Here is a 22,742-nt window from a genome sequence, read left to right as displayed (position 1 = left end):
ATCAGCTGCCTTCTGCTTCTCCCCCTCTCTCCCTCCGGGAATCGAGCCTGCAACCCTGGGCATGTGCCCTGACCAGGAATGCGACTGTGACCTCCTGGTTCATAGGTCTTTACTTAACCACTGAGCTACAGCAGTTGGGCTGTCATGTGTTAATTCTTAAGCATATTTCTAAAAGTTTTTGACACAAATGCTTTGGATCAAGAAGAAAGCTGATGAAAATTTGAGTTGAGATTATTTTAAAGAAAGGCTGTTTGAATTTGCTGTTATTTTATTGGTAATCTTGCTTCAGGGAATGTATGTTTCATTATTCTCTGTGGTCAATGGGTCTCCTTCAAGACACGCTTGAAGCCACTTGTTTTGAATATAGTCTAATTTCTGTGTTATGCTGTGAGACACCACACCAGACTGTTGGACTATCGATCACAGGATTGGTATTCATTCTTTCACAGGCATAGACCTGATGCCAAATGACTAGTAGAATGACTAAATGCTATTTTTTTCTATTGAAGTTTATAATATTGCTAAAGAGTAATAGTGCATATATACATATGTGGTTATGTTCATGCATAAACAATCATATATATTTAATGCTGAAATAAAGAATCATTTTCTTTATCCTTTTGTAAGCGCCCAAGGAAGTTAAAAATACCAGAACACTGGGTTAATCCAAGATTTTACTGTTTGTGTGATATTTTAAATAGGTAGAAGCAAGTTTTACATTAGCATTGAAAGCTGTAGAGCAGCTGTATTGGTGTGCAGAATATATAACTCAGTGTAAATGTTGCTGCAAAGAGAACAGGCTCCAGTAGATGTTTATAGATATTTGCACCTGTTCCAAATTAAATTATATTCATCTCTAGTGCCATATTCTGCAAATCTCACCAAAAGAACTTACCTGTGCTCCATGAAAGTAATCCATTGGAATTCTTTTTTATTTTTTCCATTGGAATTCTTGAATTAGACTGAGAACATTGTTATTCCTTAAAATCAAAAACTTTTAAAGTCACACATGATTTTCCCATCCAGATTTTCCTGTCAAATCTCTCTTATATTGTACTAGAGGCCGGTGCACGAATTCATGCACCAGTGGGGTCCATCTTCCTGGCCTGGGGGATCAGGCCGAAACCAGCTCTCTGGCATCCCCCGAGGGATCCTGGATTGAGAGAGGGCGCAGGCCAGGCTGAGGGACCCCACTGGTACACGATTTGGGCCGGGGAAGTTGGCCAGCCGGGGAGGGACTGCAGGAGGGCTCCAGGGCGTGTCCGGCCATCTCGTTCAGTCCTGATTGGCTGGACCCCAGCAGCAAGCTAACCTACCAGTCGGAGTGTCTGCCCCCTGGTGGTCAGTGCACATCATAGTGAGCGGTTGAGGGGCCTTAGCATATTATTAGCATACTAGAGGCCTGTTGCACGAAGAGATTCATGCAATAGGCCTTCCTTTCCCCTGGCTGCTGGCACCGGTTTGCCTCTGGCACCCAGGGCCCAGGCCTTCGCTCTGGCCGAGTTCTGGCTGGAGCCGGCCCAGGAAAGGTCAGGCCTCGCTGCTCTGCCGGCCCTGGAGCCATGAGGCCTTGCTGCTCCGCTGGCCCCGGAGCTGTGAGGCCTTGCTGCTCCGCCAGCCCCAGAAACGTCAGGCTTCGCTGCTCCGCCGGCCCTGGAGCCATGAGGCTACGCTGCTCCGCCAGCCCTGGGCTGTCAGGCTTTGCTCCACCGCTTGGAGCCTACGTATGCAAATTAACCGCCATCTTTGTTGGTGGTTAATTTGCATATTGTGCTGATTAGCCAATGGGAGGCGTAGCAAAGGTACGGTCAATTACCATGTTTGTCTATTATTAGATGGGATTACGCTTTGGTTGAACAGATGACTGGACACTTAACATATTAGGCTTTTATTATATAGGATTTTATTCTGTATTTAAACAATTTTGTGGATTATACATTTTAGAGATAGTTCTAGAGTGGGGCCTTGACTTACGAGTTTAATTCGTTCCGTGACGGAGCTCATAACTCAAATGACTCGTATGTCAAATCATTAAAGTGAACGAGTGAGACGCGTGATGCTGGGCTGATGTTGTGGCGTTCACTGTGACGTTGGCTGCGCCAACTAGCGGTGGGGTATCTGAAGCTGGCTTGTAACCCAAATTTTAGCTCTCAACTCAAAGCAAAAAATCAGCCAATAGACGGCTCATATCTCGAAAAACTCGTTAGTCGGGACACTCGTAAGTCAAGGCCCCACTGTATTAGAAAAATCTATAGCTATTTTACATATCTATATCATATCTATATATATAAAAGCCTAAGCGACCATCCACCTGTCTGACCGGTAGCTATGACATGCACTGACCACCAGGGGGAAGTCGCTCAATGCAGGAACTGCCAAGCTGCCAAGTGGGCACTGGCAACTTCACCTCCTTGCGCGTGCACTGGGCTGGCCGCTGATGGAACACGCTGCCCGCTGGGGGCCACTCATACTGGGGCGGGTAGGTGGCTGGTGCACCCCGCGGCCTCCAGTGCCTCAAGCCCCAGCAGTAGAGGCAGTGGCAGCGGCGCCTGCATGAACGGCCCGAGCAGGTAGCGTGTTCCACTAGGGCACCCGCTTTCCCACAGGCCTGAGCCCCCAAGCAGCCGGGGATGAGCTGGTGATCCCAGTGGCCTGACAGCCCAGCGGCGGAGGCAGCCTTCGACCTGGGGTCTGGTGAATGGGCAGAATATGGCCCTGATCGCAGGAGGCTAGGCCTAGGGACCCTACCCACATGATTTAATCGTGCGCTGGGCCTCTAGTTTGATTAATAATGTATTAGCATAAAGAACTTAAGAGTCCAAGTTGCAACTTAACCATAAAATAATTTTGAAGTAATATTACCTTTTTATTTCAACATAAGATTAACATGTTCATTATGTTCTGAGAACATAGCTCTCTAATCCAGACCATATGCAGTAATTGGGAATTTTAACACACATAAACAAAAGCTAGATTACTATTTATTACAGAGGGTTTTAAAAATATTTTTTTAAAATATATTTTATTGATTTTACAGAGAGGAAGGGAGAGAGATAGAGTTAGAAACATCGATGAGAGAGAAACATTGATCAGCTGCTTCCTGCTTGCCCCCTACTGGGGATTGAGCCTGCAACCAAGGTACATGCCCTTGACTGGAATCAAACCCGGGACCTTTCAGTCCATGACCCGATGCTCTATCCACTGAGCCAAACCAGTCAGGGCTATTACAGAGGTTTTAAGTGTGTTCGGAGTACAAATACATGCCAAAATCTGCTAACATTAAGCTGAGCTAGTTCAAAATTGCAAAAAACATTAAGAATTAGGAAGTCTGACAAATTCCAAAAGAAACATGAAATTTACCCATGTTATTATGACTTTGCAATAAATTGAGCAACTTTTCCTCTATTGTTTTAATGTAGTAGTCTCCAATTGCCCACAATTCTTTTTCTTTAAAAAAATGTAATATACATATTGATTTCAGAGAGCATAGGAGAAGGAGAGAAGGATAGAAACATCCATGATAAGAGAGAATCATTGATCAGCTGCCTCCTGCACACCTCCTACTGGAGATGGAGCTCACAACCCAGGCATGTGCCCTGACGGGGAGTCAGATCGTGACCTCCTGGTTCATAGGTGGACGCTCAACCACTGAGCCATGCTGCTGGGCTTGTTTGCATTTATCTTCAGTTCATCTTAATAAGCCAGTTGACCTTAGATATAGACGCATCTTAAGATCCTCAGGTCCTTAGTCATAAGGGATTATTTTAGGCTTCTAGAAGATGCTACATGTATTTTTTAGATATTTTAAAATAAAATATTTTCTCTTAATAGTCATCTATTCAGTCATTAATTCAGTATTTCAGGGTATATTTAATGCTGGAAAAAGGCATCTGAGCAATAAAAAATGTGATATTTTCACAGCATTCATTAACCTGTAAAGTGTTATTTTCTTTACTCTGGTCATTTTATAGAAGACCTTGAATGTAGACCCTGTTTATTAGAGACTCCTGAATGCATAAATCAATTTTGACATTTTCTTTGGTCTAATGATAATGTGACTTGTTAATAATCACTGTAGTAACTTCCAATTAATGCGAATTGTGACTTCAGAAATGGTTCCTTCTAATTAGTACTTTGTCATTTTACCTCATCAGAAAATGGTGTTTGCTGGTCTGGAATTAAGGAGAGTTCCATTTGGCAATAGGTGGTTCATTAACACATAGAAAGAAATAGACTGGCTCACACCCTTTTTGCCAGTAGCAAGTGTTTTGTTTTGTTTTTTTTCAAATATATTTTATTAATTTTTTACAGAGAGGAAGGGAGGGGATAGTCAAAAACATCGATGAGAGAGACACATTGATCAGCTGCCTCCTGCACAATCCCCACAGGGGATGTGCCCACAACCAAGGTACATGCCCTTGACTGGAATCGAACCTGGGACCCTTCAGTCCATAGGCCGATGCTCTATCCTCTGAGCCAAACCAGTTAGGGCAATAGCAAGTGTTTTTGTTAAAAGGAAAAGCTTGCCCTGCTTTGTGGGGACAGTGGTGGCAGATTTTTTATCCAAAACCCTTGTTAGGTTTTCTTTTTAGGAAAAAGATGTTTGGAAAGGAGACATTGAAATGAAACCAAGAGTGGTACTCACAAGGCTCCCAACGATAGTGAATGTACTACGGAGAAGTTTGGGATGCCTCAGCAGTTAGCCACTCTATAAATAATGAAAGAAGATAGAATTTCATAGCATAGGATTTTAGAATGTTACAGTAATAAAGAACCTTAAGAGATTACTTAACCCTAACTCTCCCTTTAGAAATGATGGGGTTGAGGCCCAGAGAGGAAAAGTAATTGAAATTCACAAGGTTGTCAGTATTAAGTCTAGTTTTAGCCCAAGGTTTCTGTCCAGTGTTCTAGTTCACTACCATATATTATTACTGTCTTAATTAGTATGCTATCAGGAAGATTCAACTTAGGCTTTGCAGAAAATGTGATGATTGAACTAAGGTTGGAAAATATAGTAATTTATTTTCTTCAGGTTTGTCTAAAGTTTGGTACAAGATTATGCCAGAGAACTTAAACTTCTTTTACCATAAGTGACAAAGTAAGTGATGAAGAAGTATAAGGATTTTTAACTTTGGCATGTAAATGCTTTTTAAATTAAATGTCATTCGGAATAAGGAGCTCAACTATGTAATTTAAGAGGTGTAGCTTTTACAGAAGTGTGGATAGAGGCACAAAATAGGTCAGAATTGAATATTAGCAGAACAAAGAGCATAACGTAGTTCATCTTCATATAGAAGTCATCCCTAGCATCCTAGGGCAAAGGGACATTCTTACCTCATCGCTTGAAATGCTATCTCTGCTGTTGAAATGTGAGACAAACAGCTGAAAGGATCAGGTTTTGCGTGGATACTGATGTCTCCAGACTATCTTGATTTCAAGTATACTGATAGCTGTATACCAAGTTATATCTATTTATGTTGAAATCTAGAGCCTTCACTCTCAGGGGAGTATGAATGAATGAGACAGCAGGAAGAGATCAACTGTCTAAGCCTCCCTTTTTGTATTTATTGCAAGGTGTTTTTACAGTTGTTACTTTTGTCCACTTTAAAAAAAAATTCAGATTGTTTGAAATTAGTAAAAGAAAATTTGAATGATTTTCAAATAGACTAAATTGAGCGTTGATAATTTAAAAGCCTATTATTTTTGTTTGCCTTGGCGCTGCCTATGGCACTTAAATATTTCTTTAGGAAGGACCTATTCTGACCCATGATCTTCCTGGCAAAATCAGTGTAAGCACTTGAATTTCAAATGCATGTCTTTTACATTTAAATTGCTGTTCTTTGCTGTAGGAAGAGCTCATGAAAACCAGCTATAGTTCATAAGGCTAGTTTCTTGCAGTGAAATTAGAGGCCATTAGAACTATTGGTCTTATTTCCAACTGAATTAGTTAACTGCTTGTTAAGGTTCAGAGCTTATTGACCAATAGGCATTTATTACTGTGGCCATAATGACACAATGATTTCCATTAAATTCCAGAGTTTGTGAAAATGAAAAAGAGATCTTGCAAAGAAAGTTGTTAGTGGTTGCATTTAATTATTAGGATTAATTAGGCATTTAAATGTGGATATAAAATATATTTTAAAAACAAATATTTCTCTTTCATTGCTCTGAGCCAGTTGTGCCGAAGGGAATGAAAATATTGTTCTTTCTTGAAAATACAGCTGGTTCTCTTGTTTCACAAAATGTATGCACAGCAATTGCTGATCCATGTCTTCAGAGAGTACTTATCAATATTGCAGAATATTTGGTAGTTTAGCATTTGCCATTAATAATATTCAGGATAATTTTGAAAATAATCAACATGGTTGCTATAGGACATTAAAAGTACTCACCTGGGAACTTAAGAAAATGATTTGTCTTTTTTTCGAAGACTTTTAATGTAATAATTTCAGAACCTATATTTTCATTACTTTTATTTCATTATGGTCACAATTTTATAATTAACAAGGATTCTTTACATAAGATATCAATTAAATTAGAGGCTTTATGCATCATTTTTGAATTTGTGGTTAAATATGCATTTTAGGACCTAGTTAAAATAACTTATTAAAAAATTAATATATCCTGAAAGAAGGTAGAAAAAAATGACAGATTATGAAGTGGAACCTAGTTTTTAAGCTTTTGGGATTTTATCCATTACATTAAAAATTGACGTGGGATCTGAATATTCATCTCCAAAACCATTTGAAATGATAAGCTGCAGAATTAGAGCTACTTCTCTGTAGAAGACTCATTTGCAAGTGTCAGCCAACATTCCTTTCAAACAACGTGAAATGGGTTTCTTAATTTACTTTAGAAGTGGTTTCAGAAAGTTGATGCAACCGAGTTCATTTGCATTCTCTCTGGACAGGATAAATCCACTTCATTGATATTAGTTTGGATAATTTCTCCCCATGGGGCAGTGCATCTTTTTCAAACTCGGATCCAAGAGCATTATGGGAAAAGCTTTGTGGGTTAAATTCATATCTGTCCTAGCTAGGGAGCATGCTGAGCCACATAAAAAATGTCAATATGGATTTAGGCTCTATGGATTTCAGTGTCCAAGGACAGGAAAGTGTCTCAGGAGAAAACTGGGATTTTTGAAAGACATTCTGTTCAAGGAATGTATTTGAAAGCGGCTAGGATTGATAATTTAGGAAAAGCAGAATGAGAGAAGGTATGCTAGTGGTGTGGAATTTTTTTAGTTAATAAATATTTTTTTCTCTTTTTTCTAATATTTATGGATGCATAGATGATATATCCAGGGTCAGCTATAGTGTATGGATATGAATAAAAAAAAAAAGATCCCTGCCTTTGAAGAACTCATTTTCTATTAATTTTGTTCATTTGTGCTCCCTTATGAAGACTGTTTTAAAGGGAAGCTGCGCGCTATGTGTGTGGAGACCTGGCTTCAGCGCCTGATGGTTCTGGATTTGAATCTCTATTCTGTCACTTACAAGCTGTTACCTTGGACAAGTTATTTAATCTTTAGCAGCCTCAGCATCCCTGTCTTTAAAGGAAGATATAATAATCCACCTTGTCGGATTAAGACTGAATAACATTACTTATGTAAAAGTGCTTGTCATGTGCTAACGGACGTATCAGTTCCATTTCTTCTCCTTTCTGTAATATTGCTAGTCTTGTAAACCAGTGACATTATGTATGACTAGGTCATTGTGAACTGGGTGGATAATATTACCACCCTTTACAGCATAATTTCTTTTTATGGAAAAAATCCTTAAGCATTCTTAACAACTGACTTGAAAACGAACTTGTAGAAAACAATTCCTGTGTTAGTTGAGGAAGACCCATATTCCTTACATGTGCTTACTTATATGTTGTCTTGAAACAATTCCTAAATTATTGAGTGGGCAGCTTTTATATATATCTCCCCAGGTTGATTACATACATACTTTCTGAAATCTGATATTAATTATTTCTTCTTATATATCCCTGTGGTACTGAATACTTTTATATGTAGTAGGTAGTAAACATATTTTAAGAATTAAATTTATTGGGGTAACATTATATAAATTTTGGGTATATACTTTTGTAATACAACATCTGTATACTCCTTTTGACAACACATTCTTTTAAAAAAATACATATTGTTATTGATTTCAGAGGAAGGGAGAGGGAAAGAGAGATAGAAACATCAATGATGAGAGAGAATCATCGATTGGCTGCCACCTGCATGCCCCACACTGGGGATCAAGCCTGCAACCCAGGGATGTGCTCTTCAGTTCACAGGCTGACGCTCTATCTGCCGAGCCAAACCAGTGAGGGCTGGTAACACATTCTTGATAAAAGGTGAAACCTTTACAGAAAAAATGCCAAAGATGAATTTAATTAAAAATATGAAATAATTTTGATTCTGTAGTTTAAAACTTTTCAACAAATAATACTAGAAAATGTTTCAATTTAAAGTCAGACTAAAAGTATAAAAGTTTTATAGAAAGAGAGTTTTAAATGATGAAGGGAACAATGTTGGCAATTTGTGATCTTTGGAAGAGGGTGTGGAATCATGTCACTCTTGCACAAAAAGTACTTCTCAAATAGCATAGCAGCATTTATGGTGTAAGAGACCCCAATAAGTCAAAGAAGAGCATTAATCTGGGACTGTTTAGCCAGTTGTCCCATTTAGACTGAGGCACCAGTTGTCTGTGAACGTCACTCTTCATGCGTGATTACCAAGACCTAGATTTATTGATAGAGCTTTGCATTTGTATTTGGCGGTTGTGCTTGTTTTCAAATGATTTTTTTGTAAAATATAGATAATCCCCGTGAATAGGTAATTTTTTTAGTACATTGATATTATACCCAAGTAAAAATCTCTGACCATTTCTTAATCAAAATAATTTATTAAGTTTCTAGGTACGGAGGAACTGCTATGCTATTCTCATGGCTTTTTTGAAAGGAAATTCATCTGCCCTATCTCTGCCGTTCCCTTTTTGGAATTGCTGCCATCATTTCATAAGAATGCATCACCGATAGGACTATTACACTGATGAATGAAAGCTCCTGCGCCTGTCGACAGGCACTAAGTAGGCTCTAAGCAAACTGAAACTCATTGAATCTTAGCAGGGCTATTAAGAAAATAAGTGCAAATTGTCAGGAGAAGAGAGATTTGTTCCTTAACATCATCACTTGACTCTTGGGTAAGAAATGTTAGGCAAGAAAGAGACTGTTTCAATTTGTCATCCTCTTGAGACCTCAAGATGCTATCTGCGGTGCTGAAATAAGCCATTCCTTCCTATGAGCAGAGAAAATGAGAAAATGGTTTATGCCCAGATTGGTCCATTTAGTTAGGAGGACAGCCACATAAATAACTACTTAAGAAAACAGAAACAAAGAAAGAAAATGGGAAACCTGAATCCCTGGCATAGACCCTTCAGGATTAAAGTCTCTGTAAATAGCATGTACAAAAAACAGAACTCTCTGTTTACTACAACTATAATGGACTCAGAGGCAGACGTTGTGAACTTTAACCTCTGTTTACCTTAGTTTTCCCATCTATAAAATAAAAGTCATTTTCTTTTCATGTCTCGTAGGGGAAAGCTAGATTAGCTCATGATTGAGAGAAAGCCTTGGCATCAAGGGGCTATAGAAGTGTTATGAGGATGATAATGTAATTACTGAACATGTGTCAGCAATATGATGTGACTATTTAGAAGTACATAAGATCCCCGGATGTACACAGGCAGAGAAACAGCACATATATCAATTGCACTTACTTTTTATTATGTTTTTGTGATTTAGTTATTTTTAAAAAATCTGTTTATCTATTTACCTTATTGAGAAAGGGGACTCTTTGGAAGTGGGGAGGCAATGTGATGTAGGTGAAAAGAGCTTTGATTTTTTTTCATTTTAAAATTATTTTTATTTTCAATTACAGTCGTCATACATTATAATATTAGTTTCAGGTGTATACTCCAGTGATTAGACATTACATAACTTCCTACGTGATCTTCCTGATATATCTCAACACCATACATAGTTATTAGAATATTATTGACTATACCAGAGGGATGTCCGACTGCCGGCTTAGGCCTGCTCCCCGCATTATGTTACTGTATGGCTTTGCCCTTCACAGACCCCTATTTAAATTATAATTGGATGAGAAAGGCAAGAGTTGATAGATCAGAAGCTAAGAAAGATCAAGGAGTGAATCACTAATGTTGGAATTTCATCTGCTCAAGAAAGCCTTATGTAGAACTTCCATATCCCAATATACTAGGATAGCACTTAGGGTAATAATCCTGATAGACTGCTTTTAGAGGTTCCCATTAATCTGACATAGTTTGGGTATATCTACATTATGGGAGGTAAGATGCCAAGTGTTCTTGCCAGTAGTTAGTGAGAATTCAGGATCCTTTAATTTCCATGTTGTTGACTTCAGTGTTTTTCTGAATCCACCATTCTTTCTGCTCATTCTTATTTTTTTCTATTTTGCTTCTGGTCTTACCATATTCCCCAGGATCAGGCTATGTGTGCAAAGGGAGGATTGGTAGGGCAGGTGTACCGAACTCATGCTGAAGCCAGATGATTCTTGGAGAATGTTCAGGAAATTCCCTTGGTTTTCTTCTTGGCACAACTTTATACACCTCCTATGCCATATCCATAGAATAAGATCTAGGAAGTTCAGGACCATTGCTTTTGGAGACTTCATAAACTTCTTTCATTGTTTATTTTGAAAGCTTAGAAGAGAAACTCCAGATTATGGTACACACATTTTATAATCTGACATATAATTTACCATTGGGAATCCCTCCAGTGCTAGGAAATGATACTGCTTTAGTTATTTAACTCTTGGTTGTCATTTCATCTTTTCTTTATCTTCTTATCAGATTTGTAATTTCTTTTAAAAATATGTTATCTTAACACTTTTGATACAATTCACTGAAAACTAATTTTGGGAAAAGAAATAGCTGATGTGATATGAAACAATCAGGATTGAGAGCAGATTTCTTTTAGAAATTGATATCAAATGTACCAAAAGCAGCACTAGGGAGAGAAGCAGTTCACAGCTGCAGATTTGGTTAGAACATTATGTTGAGGCCATTTGGGTCTCTGACTCTGGCTTGCAAACTAAATAATGGTGTTTTCTAAAATAGCCTCCAATCTCTTGCATGTGCTTTCAGCACACAATAAGACAGACTAGTAAAAATAGAAGTATACTTTTCTGGAGAGATAGGAATGATTACTCCCAGCTGAGCAGGTAAAACACATGAAGAATGTGTTCTTTGCTGATTCTTAAGGTTTTATTTTTATTTTTAATGTAAAGTGTCAGCAAATAGAAGAGAGAGAAAATTCACTTGAAAATGTCACAAAAGAAAAGAAGCATAGTAAATTGTATTGCAGGTAAAAATTCATTTTAGCCAGCAAACAAGCAAGCATTGGCTGAGGAGCTTGCTGATGGCTCCTTTTGTTTGTCTTTGATTTAAAGCCTCAAACCTGTAATCTAATTAACATCGACTGAGTTGCAAGTACAGTGGCCTGTTTGGTTCAATAATAATACATTTTTATGAAAGGTTAATGAAATGAATTTTCTTTCCATCCAATTCATTAAAAATTGTTCTACAATCAACGGTTGCTAATGGAATAGAGATTAAATATTCACGTTCATAAATTTTCTGTGTCATTTCTGATTTTCCTTCATTTCTGCCTCCATAGGTTGAATTTTACAAGTACAAGAATTCCCAGACAAAAGGCTTGATTTAGAGGTTAATTGCATACCATTAATTTTTTTAATCAAAGAGATAATGTGGAATAGTGGAAAGAGTTTGGCAGCAGGTTTGTCTCTCTTTGTAGCTGTATGATTTGGGGCAGGTATCGTAATCACCTCTTTGTTTTGCAGTAGTTGTCATAAGAACTTCTCGCAGAATGTTGTGAGGGTTAATGATAAACTGTGGAAAGCGCCTCCCACAGTGTTGAGCACAGAGAGTAGTTCAACAAACCTTAGGAAAGGTTTTGGAGAATAAAACACCTACATATATGCACTAAGACTTATGATACCGTGCAGTGCAGGGTGGATATTGTAGGACGGGGTTCTTCTTGATTCTAAGATAGGTATCAGGCTTGGGTATCAGAACATCTTGTAGTAATTCTAATAATAAGTCTTTTAGGAAAAACTCTGAGAGGAAGGACTGTTTTATGTTTCGACAAATACATTTTTGGTCTTCTTTTCCACTTAGGCCAAAGAACCTTATTTAATCTGCATATGATGTTTTTCCCAAACAATGAATTTACTAGATAAGTGAAGCCTACACAGGCAACTGCCAAAAGTGTGAATATTTTAAAAAGCAATTTAAAATAAAATTTTTATTATTTTCAATTACAGCTTACTAGTACATTCAGTATTATTTTGTATGTTTCAGCCATACAGCATACTGATTAGACAACCATATACTTTACAAAGTGTTCCCCCCAGTATTTCCACTGACAACCATACATAGTTGTTACAATATTATTAACTATATTTCCTATGCTGTACTTTATATTCCCATGACTATTTTGTAACTACCAATTTGTACTTCTTAATCCTTTCACCTTTTGTACCCAGCCCCTCAACCCTCGTCCCCTCTGGCAGCCATCAGTCTGTTTTCTTTATCTCTGAGTGTGTTTCTGTTTTGTTTGTTCATTTATATTGTTTTTTAGAGTCACATATGAGTGAAATCATATGGTATTTGTCTTTCTCTTACTGACTTATTTTACTTAGCATAATACCCTCTACGTTCATACATGCTGTCACAAATCGTAAGATTTCATTCTTTTTTATGACCGAGTTATATTTTATTGTATATATGTACCACAGCTTTTTTATCTACTTGTCTATTGATAGGCACTTGGGTTGCTCCATAGCTTGGTTATTGTAAATAACACTGCAGTGAACATAGGGGTGCATATGTATTTTTTGAAGTGTTTTGCGTTTCTTTGGATAATTCCCCAGAAGTGGAATCGCTGGGCCATTTTTTAATTTTTATTTTAAAATTGCCCTCAAACATATTACCTACTTTGTAGGCTTTTGGAACAGAAGATGCCAAACCTAAGTTTTAACTATTTCCTTAATGACTCAAGGTGATCATTATGATTATTACTTTTTGTTTTGGGCTTAATTTTTGTCAGCCCCTCACCCAGTTTACCAAAGGTGATTTCAGTGTGCAGACTGGTGAAGTGGATGAGCCATCTGATTAAATAGTAAATGCCAAACTGACAGTAACAATGAGATATTCACTTCTGTTCAATTTTTTAAAAATACCTACTCTGTTTTATATTTAATATATGATGTCATTTGCAACTATTGAGGTCATCAGAGTCATCCTCTGTGTAAGTGAAAATAGAACATGAAGTGTGGTGAAGTCAAGTTCCTTGTCCAAAGGCACACAACTAAAATGTTACTGGGATAGCATTTCAGTGTCAGCCTAATGAGTCCTTTCTCTTTCACCACATCTGCCTTGAGAGGAAGTCAGCCTCAGTTCAGAGCTTTTGTAATAGTTATTTCAGTTGTTTAGTGTATTCTCCTTTCACTTTCCAATTTAGATTTGTCTTTGGAGGTTTGTTAGAGAAAGACTAAACTCTAGAACTACATTGTCTAATCCAGTGACTACAAGCAACTGTCCAATTCAGTGACTATTAGCCACATTTAGAGTATTTAAAATGAAATTTAAAATGTAGTTTCTTAGTCACACTGTCCACATTTCAAGTGCTCAGTGTCCACATATGGCTGGCTAACAGTTACCATTATCAGAGAACAGTTCCATCATTGCAGAAAGTGCTATTAATTTCTCCTTTGTTCTAAATTAAACACATAACAAAATATACAGGTGACTATTTGATGCAAGATGGTAAACATTTATTGAGGGCATGGGTTATATGCCTTCATTTTTATGTCATATATATATTTTTAACCCTCACTCAAAGATATTTTAAAATTTAATTTGAGAAAGAGAGGCAGGGAGGGAGGGAAAGAAACATCCATGTGAGAGAGAAACATTGAATGGTTGCCTCCTGTACACACCCTGACCAGGGATTGAACCTGCAACTGAGGTACGTGCCCTGACTGGGAATTGAACAGGCAACATTTTTGGTGTACGGATGACGCTTCCACCAACTGAGCCACCTGTTTGGGGCATTAGTCACATTTTTTTTCTTCTTTCTGTATATATACTAGAGGCCAGATGCACAGAATTTGTGCAAGAGTAGGCCTTCGCAGCTGCGGCGGCTGCCTCGATTGCGCAATCTCTCGATCCAGAAGGACGTCCGGACGGCCGTTGGGTCGATTTGCATATTACCCTTTTATTGTTATAGATATTTTTATTGATTTCAGAGAGGAAGGGAGAGGGAGAGATAGAAACATCAATGATGAGAGGGAATCATTGATTGACTGCCTCCTGTGTGCCCCCCATTTGGGGCTGAGCTTGCAACCCAGGCATGTGCCCTTGATCGGAATCGAATTCAGGACCTTTCAGTCCACAGGCTGATGCTCTATCCACTGAGCCAAACCAGATTGGGCCATTATGCCACATTTTTTAAAGCACAGGACTCACTTCACATTTTTATGTGATCTAATGTATAATTTGTAATATCTAATAAATTTTATAGAGGTAATATGTATATATTTATATTTACTCACATGTTAGATATCTGTTTTAAGCACTACAAACTGTCCTTTATTTTCCTATGCAATGAATGCATTCCTTATAAAGTATATGAAAGTCAGATATATGAAAACATTAAAGAAAATATTGACATGTTCAGTGAGTCGGGGTGTTAATTACTAGAGAACTAAAACTAAAATCTCAAATTGTGCCTTTTCTTTTGAGAATCATTTTTTTATATATTCTCTCATTTTATTCTTTTCTATCATGACTGGAGTCTAGTTAGTTGTTCTGTGTATATCAAAGGTTTTGTGCTTTTGACATCCTGTAATCATTTTCATTTTTGACCCAGTTGTGTTAAATTATAGATTACTGCTGCTGCTTTTTAAAAACTAGTATCAGCTTTTCTATTGTCCCCATTTGGCATTTTTAAATTAAATAAGGGAAATTCAGTAAAATAGTTTTTAATTTATAAACATTATTTAAAAAGATGATGTGGTAGCAGGTGATGTGATTGGCTCGCAGGTATATCACAGTGTTATAGTTATAGATGTTTATTCTTCAGAAGATGTAAAAAAAAGTTGAAATTCTAACAGTGAAAGACAGGTTGGGAACATTAAAATATAAAATTTGAAAGTATAGATTAAATCGAAGGCACAATATTTGTAAATGCTTGGATTAAGCAATAGACTATGTGCTGTCCATGTAAATGAATACTCTTAATTTAAATGTTATTATGTATTACATTTGTTATAAATATATGTGCATACCTATGGTAGTGGTTTACCTCATAAGTTACTTGAGCCATGTAAGAGTAGGATTTTAGGTTGAGTGATGTGTTAGAATTGTGAACCAGGAATGGAGTGTTGTAAATAAAGACTTACAGGTCCTTCATCGTTTCCAGTGGTACTTGAAGAGTGAAGAGCTTCCTCTTTCACATGTTTAGTCTCTGAGTGTTTTTACTTTAACCCTGTCTTAGAATTTTAGGAATGCTGCAACGAAATATCATAGGCTGGGTGGCTTAAATGACAAACATTTATTTCTCACAGTTCTGAAAACTGAGAAGTCCCAGATTAAGTTGACGGCATATTTGGTGTCTGGTGAGGTGAATAGATGGCTATTTTCCTGGTTAATAGATAGCTATCTTCTTGCTGTGTCCTTACATAGTGGAAGGAGAGAGAGGGCTTTCTGGGGTCTCTTTTATAAGAGTACTGATCCCATTCAGAGGGCTCCACTCTCATCACCTAATCCCCCTAAAGCCCTAAATACCATTACATGGAGGATTAGGTTTCAACATACTAATTTTGGAAGGACACAAACATTTAATCTATGCAAACTCTCTGAGGTGAGAAGAATGGCCACTTAATAAAGAACAAATACTAGCAGTTTTAACAACAGGGCATAAATACTTCAGTCATTTGTTACATTTTTATTACTGCTTAAGTATTACAAAATCTCACTAGTAAGCAGCTCTACAGGTAGCAGTCAAGACATTTATAGCTGTTTATATTCTTCCCTTCTAGATTGTGAGCACATTGAGAGTCTGCGTCCTCTGTTTTATAGTGCCTGGTGCTGTAGATTTTTAGGGAATATTAATTGAAGGAAGGAATGAACTTATTCTTGTAACGCAGTTGTATTTGTGAGGCGATAGTTTAGTAGCATGTGTGGAATAATCACTGAGGGTTCTTTGTAGGGAACAACAAAAAATAAATGAATGACTGTGCAACACTTGAAAAATCTACCTTTAGTCCAGTAGGTTAACTAGCTCCCTATACAGTTCTCTTCTTGGCCAAAGCTTCAGGTCAAAACCGTTGTTCTCAGGGCACAGGTGCTCTTATAGTCAATTCATGTTGCCCTTCCTCCTCCATCTGCGGGGTAACCAGTGACCAGAATGTGGTGTATGCGTGGGGGGAGGGGCGCTTAGGCAGGGGAATAGATTTTCTGAGGTGGCTGGGCACCGAGTGTTTAATATTGCTTCCTTCAGCACGATGCACATATATTGCCTCTGCTCAATCCGAAGTGATCAAAAATGTCCCCTTTCCCAGATGAAGCAGCTTCCTGTGAGACCTCTGATTCTGAGGAAGAGAGAAATTAGTAGCAGGAATCAATAGGGGTGAGGCAGATAGGCGATAGCAGGTTACATCCGTTTTCTTGAAGCAGCTGTGAATCTCAGCACATTTTCCCCTTGGCTTTGGAAGAGGCTGACAGAGGACCCTGTGGGTGGCTGCTGCATCTCCCAAGACCTGAGTGCCAGTTTCTTCTTGTTGGGTAGCCCAGATTTTTGTCTGGGAGCCTTACAGCAATGAGTTTCCCAGTTGCCAGTGGTCTTTTATGGAGCCAGGAGAGGAGCAAATGAAGCCATGATAGGAATTGAATAATATATTGCATAGTAAAATATTTGTTGGGTTCCTTACATTCTGTTAGTTTGTAATTATGTGTTCTTAGTAAGATTCTTTTCTTATTTAACTAATAATCAAAATAGCTAATTTTATTGAATACTTTTGTCAGGCACTGTGCTGAATGAATTCTTTTTATTCTATTACATGAACCCACAATCTAGGTTATATTATCATCCACTTGAACTTGATAGTGGCGTACCTCTCACAGAAGTATCAAAAACTGATTTCTATTCAGCTGTTTGTACATGCAGTGAATAGTGCATGGAGCACAGTTGGGAGAGCCCCACTCTGAGTTAGGAGCAGGGTTTGTCAGAGCTTGACTTATTATGCTGTCTTGGCAGGGGTATAAACTAAGCTTGTGACTGAGAAAAATTGTGTGACGTTGGGTTAGCGATTGTGGAAGGGAATGAGGGAGGACTAAGGGAGACCTTTGAAAGCCTTCTATACCTCTTTTCAAAATCCTCCCCCAAAGAAAGGAAGCCAGGATTGTGGGTGACATGGCCCAGTCATACCTTTTTCATCTAATTATTGAGTGTCTTAAGGAACCAAATGTGCACACTCTTCTTTAACTGCTGTGTGAACTTGATATCACGACTGGCCTTTAACACAACTTTGCCCGACTAAAAAGTAGATATATCACATTTTTCAATGATTTCTGTTGGCAGGCAGGAAAATCAATTCTCTCAGTGAAGTAATGAATGATAAAATTTTGCTCTAAATATGTAAGAAATTATCAAAATCCATTGCTATTAAGATTATTGTTTATTTTTAGTTTTATTGAGATACCACTGACATACAGCATTGAATAGATTTAAGTTATACAATATAGTGATTTGACTTACATATATTGTCAAATGATTGCCACATACATTTTTAAAAAATATCAGTAACCAAAAACATCTTTTGTCTCTTTCCATAAATTATAATTATAGTGTACAGGTAATTGGCATGTATATATTATATAAATAAATTTAAATTCTTTTAATTTGGCTTTAATATAGTATTTCTAAAATTATGTAAACTGTAGTTATTTTTAGTTGTAATGTTGCATATATTGCCTCTGCCACATACATTTTTAAAAAATATCAGTAACCAAAAACATCTTTTGTCTCTTTCCATAAATTATAATTATAGTGTACAGGTAATTGGCATGTATATATTATATAAATAAATTTAAATTCTTTTAATTTGGCTTTAATATAGTATTTCTAAAATTATGTAAACTGTAGTTATTTTTAGTTGTAATGTTGCATATATTGCCTCTCAGATTTTCGAAATCACCTAAAATGTGAAATGAAAAGGACAGTGAAAAATGTCTATAAAACACATTAAAGGTTGAAACAGTGGCTGAGTCCAGTGAAAAGAAGTGATCTTATGAATTAGTAATGGAAGCACATTTATAGGTTAGTGTCTCACTGGGGTCTGAGTTTTAACAGCTGCCGATAGTTTAAACTGAAATAGAAATCTGAATAGCCTGTAATAATCTATGAGTATTCATTCTGTTTATGGGTTGTTTCTTAATAGAAACACTGAATAGTATTGCCTATCTTAAATGATCTCAAAGGGTAGTTGTAAAAATGAAATAAGATAAGGTAAAGAAATACGTTTTGTAAACATTAAATGTGCTCTCACTCAATCTCTGTGTGTGTACGTGTACATATAAAATTATAAAATTATGTGTTTAGTGAGTAGTAGCTTTAGAAGTTACTTGAAACTTCATTTAGATCCCATGAATACAATTTGTGACAACTCAAAGTATATTGGACTGAAAAGTCAAAATTGTGTTATAAGCATGTGGTATTGTAAGAATGTTGAAGTTACATAGGAGGCTAAATATTTTAGAAGCAGATGTTCATAAACAGTGAATGAATTAATATGTCATTTTTATGTGTTATTTAATCAGGTACAAGGTCCTTTGCTGGTTAAATACTAGTAACACTTTGTTCATTTACTTATTTTTACTCTGTGTGCTTGAAAACAAACTTCACTTCCTTAAGACTATTCTAAACTTTAAATATTTTATTAACTTCTTGGCCCTTTCTTCAATTACTAGAAGGAGGGATGTTCTACAATCAACAACTGATGATACTAGCTTTAAAACTAATCCAATTAAAGCATACAAAAACAATCTGATTTTGTTTCTAAGCAAAGCACATATATTTTAGATAACAGCTTTTAAATATTATGTCTGAAATACTACATTTGATATGACCATGTTATGTTACTCACTATTAAGATTGCCTTAATAATAATCACATATTTATTTTTCCCATTCATTACATAAATGGAGAAAATATACCATAAGTGGAATTTGAGTGTCTCTCATTTGTCTTGCACTGTACCACCTACTTTGGTGAGATATAAGGAAATCTCCAAAATCCTGTCCTTCAGGAACTTATGCTATTAAAGGTGGGATAAGAAATATTTTTCAAATAATCAAAAACAATAAAAGCAATATGTTGAATAAATGCCAAAGGATATGATAAAATTTATGTGTTCTAGAATTGAAAAGAATAAATTATAATTTATCTGAGAGAAGTATGCTTACATTTTACGTTATTGGAAGAGATCAGATTTGATTACAAACTATTTACTAGGTCTTTGAATTAAGACCATCTCAGTCATAGTTCTACTGATCTGTTGTTCTACTAAAGAATCAGCAGCAGTCTTGATGGAGCATGATGTATAAGCAAACATGCATTATATTTTCTTCATTTTCAGGCATACTTCCGACAGGGTGTTGCCCTCCAGTACCTCGGACGTCATGCCGATGCCCTGGCAGCGTTTGCATCTGGACTGGCTCAGGACCCCAAGAGTCTCCAGCTTCTGGTGGGGATGGTAGAAGCTGCCATGAAATCTCCCATGAGAGGTAAGTATGATAAAAATATTTGGTCTGGCACTAATTTAAAGTAGAACATTTCTAGCCTTCAAAAAGTTTAGATTCCGGTATTGAGAATTGATAGGTTATCAATTTGCTAAGATCGTATATTTTTTATTTTTAAAATTAAGATACTATCTTTATTAAAAAGAAAAGTTACACTATGATTTTTATATACTGTTGAAAGCAATGGCCAGCTTGTTCATTTGTCTAAAGTCAGTGATAGTTCCCATTATTCTCTCACAGTGTTGTAGTTAAACCTTAATTTAGTTCTAGGAAATAAGTAATAGGGCAGATTTTTCCTATTTCTCTAGATCTACCTACTGGAAAGAAATTTCAGAGCATGAAGAAGAAATAAAATAGCATTTTTAGATAGTAACAATTTGCTCTTAGAACTTGGTTAAATTTGGCTTTTTCTCAAATTTTTGTGCTCATCTCCAAGAAGTAAATTTCTATTTTAGTAGCCCTAGAAGAGATTATATATTGTAGACAAAGGAGATCAAGAATCACTGCCAGTAGCAGACAATGAACCAGAATAGGATGGTGTAAGGCTACTGGCCTAGAAGTTTGTGGACCTAGATTACATTTTTGAATTTTGCATTAACTAACTATATGACCATGGGTAAATGAATCGACATCTCTGTATTTCAGAGTTATCTGAAGATTCCTCATGTTTTTGTAGTTATAAGATTCTGTACCTCCAAGTTATAATACCTCTAGTAGTAAATTGATTTGTTTATTTGGACCAATATGCCATCTAGAAATATTCAAATAAGCGAAGACATTAAGTAGACATTCTAATATTATGGATCTAACTGTGGGCTGTGTGTGTAACATTTTTCAGAGGAGCATTATAAGATATGTTGAGTTAAAAAAAGAGAGAGAGCCTGGCTGGTGTTGCTCAGTGGTGAAGCGTTGACCTATGAACCAGGAGGTCACGGTTCAATTCAGGTCAGGGCACATATCTGGGTTTCGGGCTAGATCCCCAGTAGGGGGTGTGCAGGAGATAGCCAATCAGTGGTTCTCATCATTGATGTTTCTATCTCTCTCTCCCTCTCTGAAATCAATACAAATGTTTTGTTTTGTTTTTTAAAAGAAAGAGAGAAAAAGAGAAACTTGACAGACACTAGTTTAAATGTGTTTTTTTTTCATGTTAATTCTACTTTGTGCCAATTGGTATTCTGAAAAAAACAATGGATTGAACATAGTGGAGGACAGAGAAGTTCTAAGGCCCAGAACAGATTGGCTTCACTTTGAGGAACATTGATTTTTGAGGAATGAGCTCTTAGGAAGATTGGGCTGAAAGTGTACACCAATTGTCATCTTTGCAGATGATGGAGACACTAAGGTATATTGATGGCATAGAGTGGAAAGCTAGTATTGTTTCAAATTAATTAGATTATGTCAAGCAGAACTCTATTTTTTGTCTCTGAGAAGGGATGTTTTTGAGTGAACCTAAACATGTTGATGGCAGTTTCATTAGACCCTTTTTATAGGTTTGAAAATGTTTGCAGCATTAGATTGTTTTAATATACTGGCTAATACAGTATTTGGTTTAAAATATATGCTAAGTAAAAATTTGATGAACTAAACATTACTTATATGGTCTTTGGGCAATTCATAGCTATAAAAAATATTTTTCTGAAAGTCAAAGATTTCATGTTTTAGGGAAAACGTGGTAAGGAAACCTTTCTTCGTGCGATTTTATAACCCCATGCAAAGCCGAATCTTTGCTGCAGGAACCTAATGGCTTCTCCCACTGGGGGACCCGCTGTTAATAAACTCTGACTCAGAGCAGATGCGCTTCAGAGCTCCAGGGCTTAGGGGTGGGGGTGGGGTAGGTATGGACCAAAAAAAAAAAAAAAAATCAATTTGTCTCCCCTTTCCATTTCTCTAATAGTTTCTCATTCTCTCCCTTCACCCCTTATTTAGTTCATGAAGATACCACTTTTTTACTTTGAAGCATTTCTGTTGCTGCCTTAGAATACTGGAGTGAACATGTTGAGATCAGCAGAATCATACTTACTGTTTTGCCTTTGAAGCAATTTGTTTAGATAAATGTAAGGAAATCTCCCTGCACAGTGAGGAACAGCTCAGTGCTGTTGTCACCCTTAGGGTTTTCTGCGCCATGTTCTTTCCCAGCGTATACTGAGTGACCTGAGGCTGACCCTGGAGCAAGCTGCAGCTTACAGGTGCCTGGAGCGCTTCAGCATTTTCTTCTTTTTCCTTAAGGCAATTTAATTTATCTCATTTATTTTTAGCATTGCCTTTATCACTGTATCTACTCCAGGTGGGCTTTTCTTATCAACGTTTTATAGGGACACTGTTGCTTTTCACAGTGTTGTTCTATGCATCATTTCACATCTTAATGACTTACCTCTCTTTTTGTCATATGGTTGTAATTCACGAAATCTATCATTATTTGCTGCCCATTTTTTTTTTTTTTACCCATTTTAGTTTAGCCTCCTGCAGCTTTCTAAGTTTCTGCCATTGTTGCATAGCAGTGCAGTTGGGTCACTGTATATATAGGTCCGATCTGTTGTGTCAATTGCTTCCATTTTGTAATTCTTAAATGCAACACAGAAAGCTCCCTAGTCCAGGTGCTTATGTAAGCAAGCAAAGCTCCTGTGATAGTAGCATTCCTGTGGTTTGGCCTTTTTTTTAGAAGTTTCAAGATTTCATTTTTTTAAAAAGGTAGGGCCAATCTATATTAATATACCCTTGTTTTCAAATAAATGTTATATTTATCCACATTGAAATTTACTTGACGTTTTTATATTGTTGCTGCCAATATTGCTAACTGAATTCAGTCTGTTTTTCTTTATTTTT

At 36.9% G+C, this 22,742-nt stretch overlaps 1 protein-coding gene across 2 annotated transcripts in view; it reads left to right on the top strand.

The window, feature by feature from the left end:
- Window positions 1-22,742, top strand: part of TTC28 (tetratricopeptide repeat domain 28) — a 379,945-nt gene that overhangs the window by 161,019 nt on the left and 196,184 nt on the right. For both annotated transcript variants that reach the window (XM_081113799.1, XM_081113798.1), the window contains exon 3: window positions 19,757-19,904. In XM_081113799.1, coding sequence (XP_080969925.1) covers window positions 19,757-19,904 — 148 coding nt within the window. The remainder of the gene's footprint in view (window positions 1-19,756; window positions 19,905-22,742) is intronic.

The sequence above is a fragment of the Myotis nattereri genome, assembly GCF_964212035.1.
Source record: "Myotis nattereri genome assembly, chromosome: 19".
In the NCBI taxonomy this organism is placed as follows: Eukaryota; Metazoa; Chordata; class Mammalia; order Chiroptera; family Vespertilionidae; genus Myotis; species Myotis nattereri.
The sequence above is the reverse complement of the archived record's forward strand: the minus strand, read 5'-3'. Positions and strand labels throughout refer to the sequence as shown.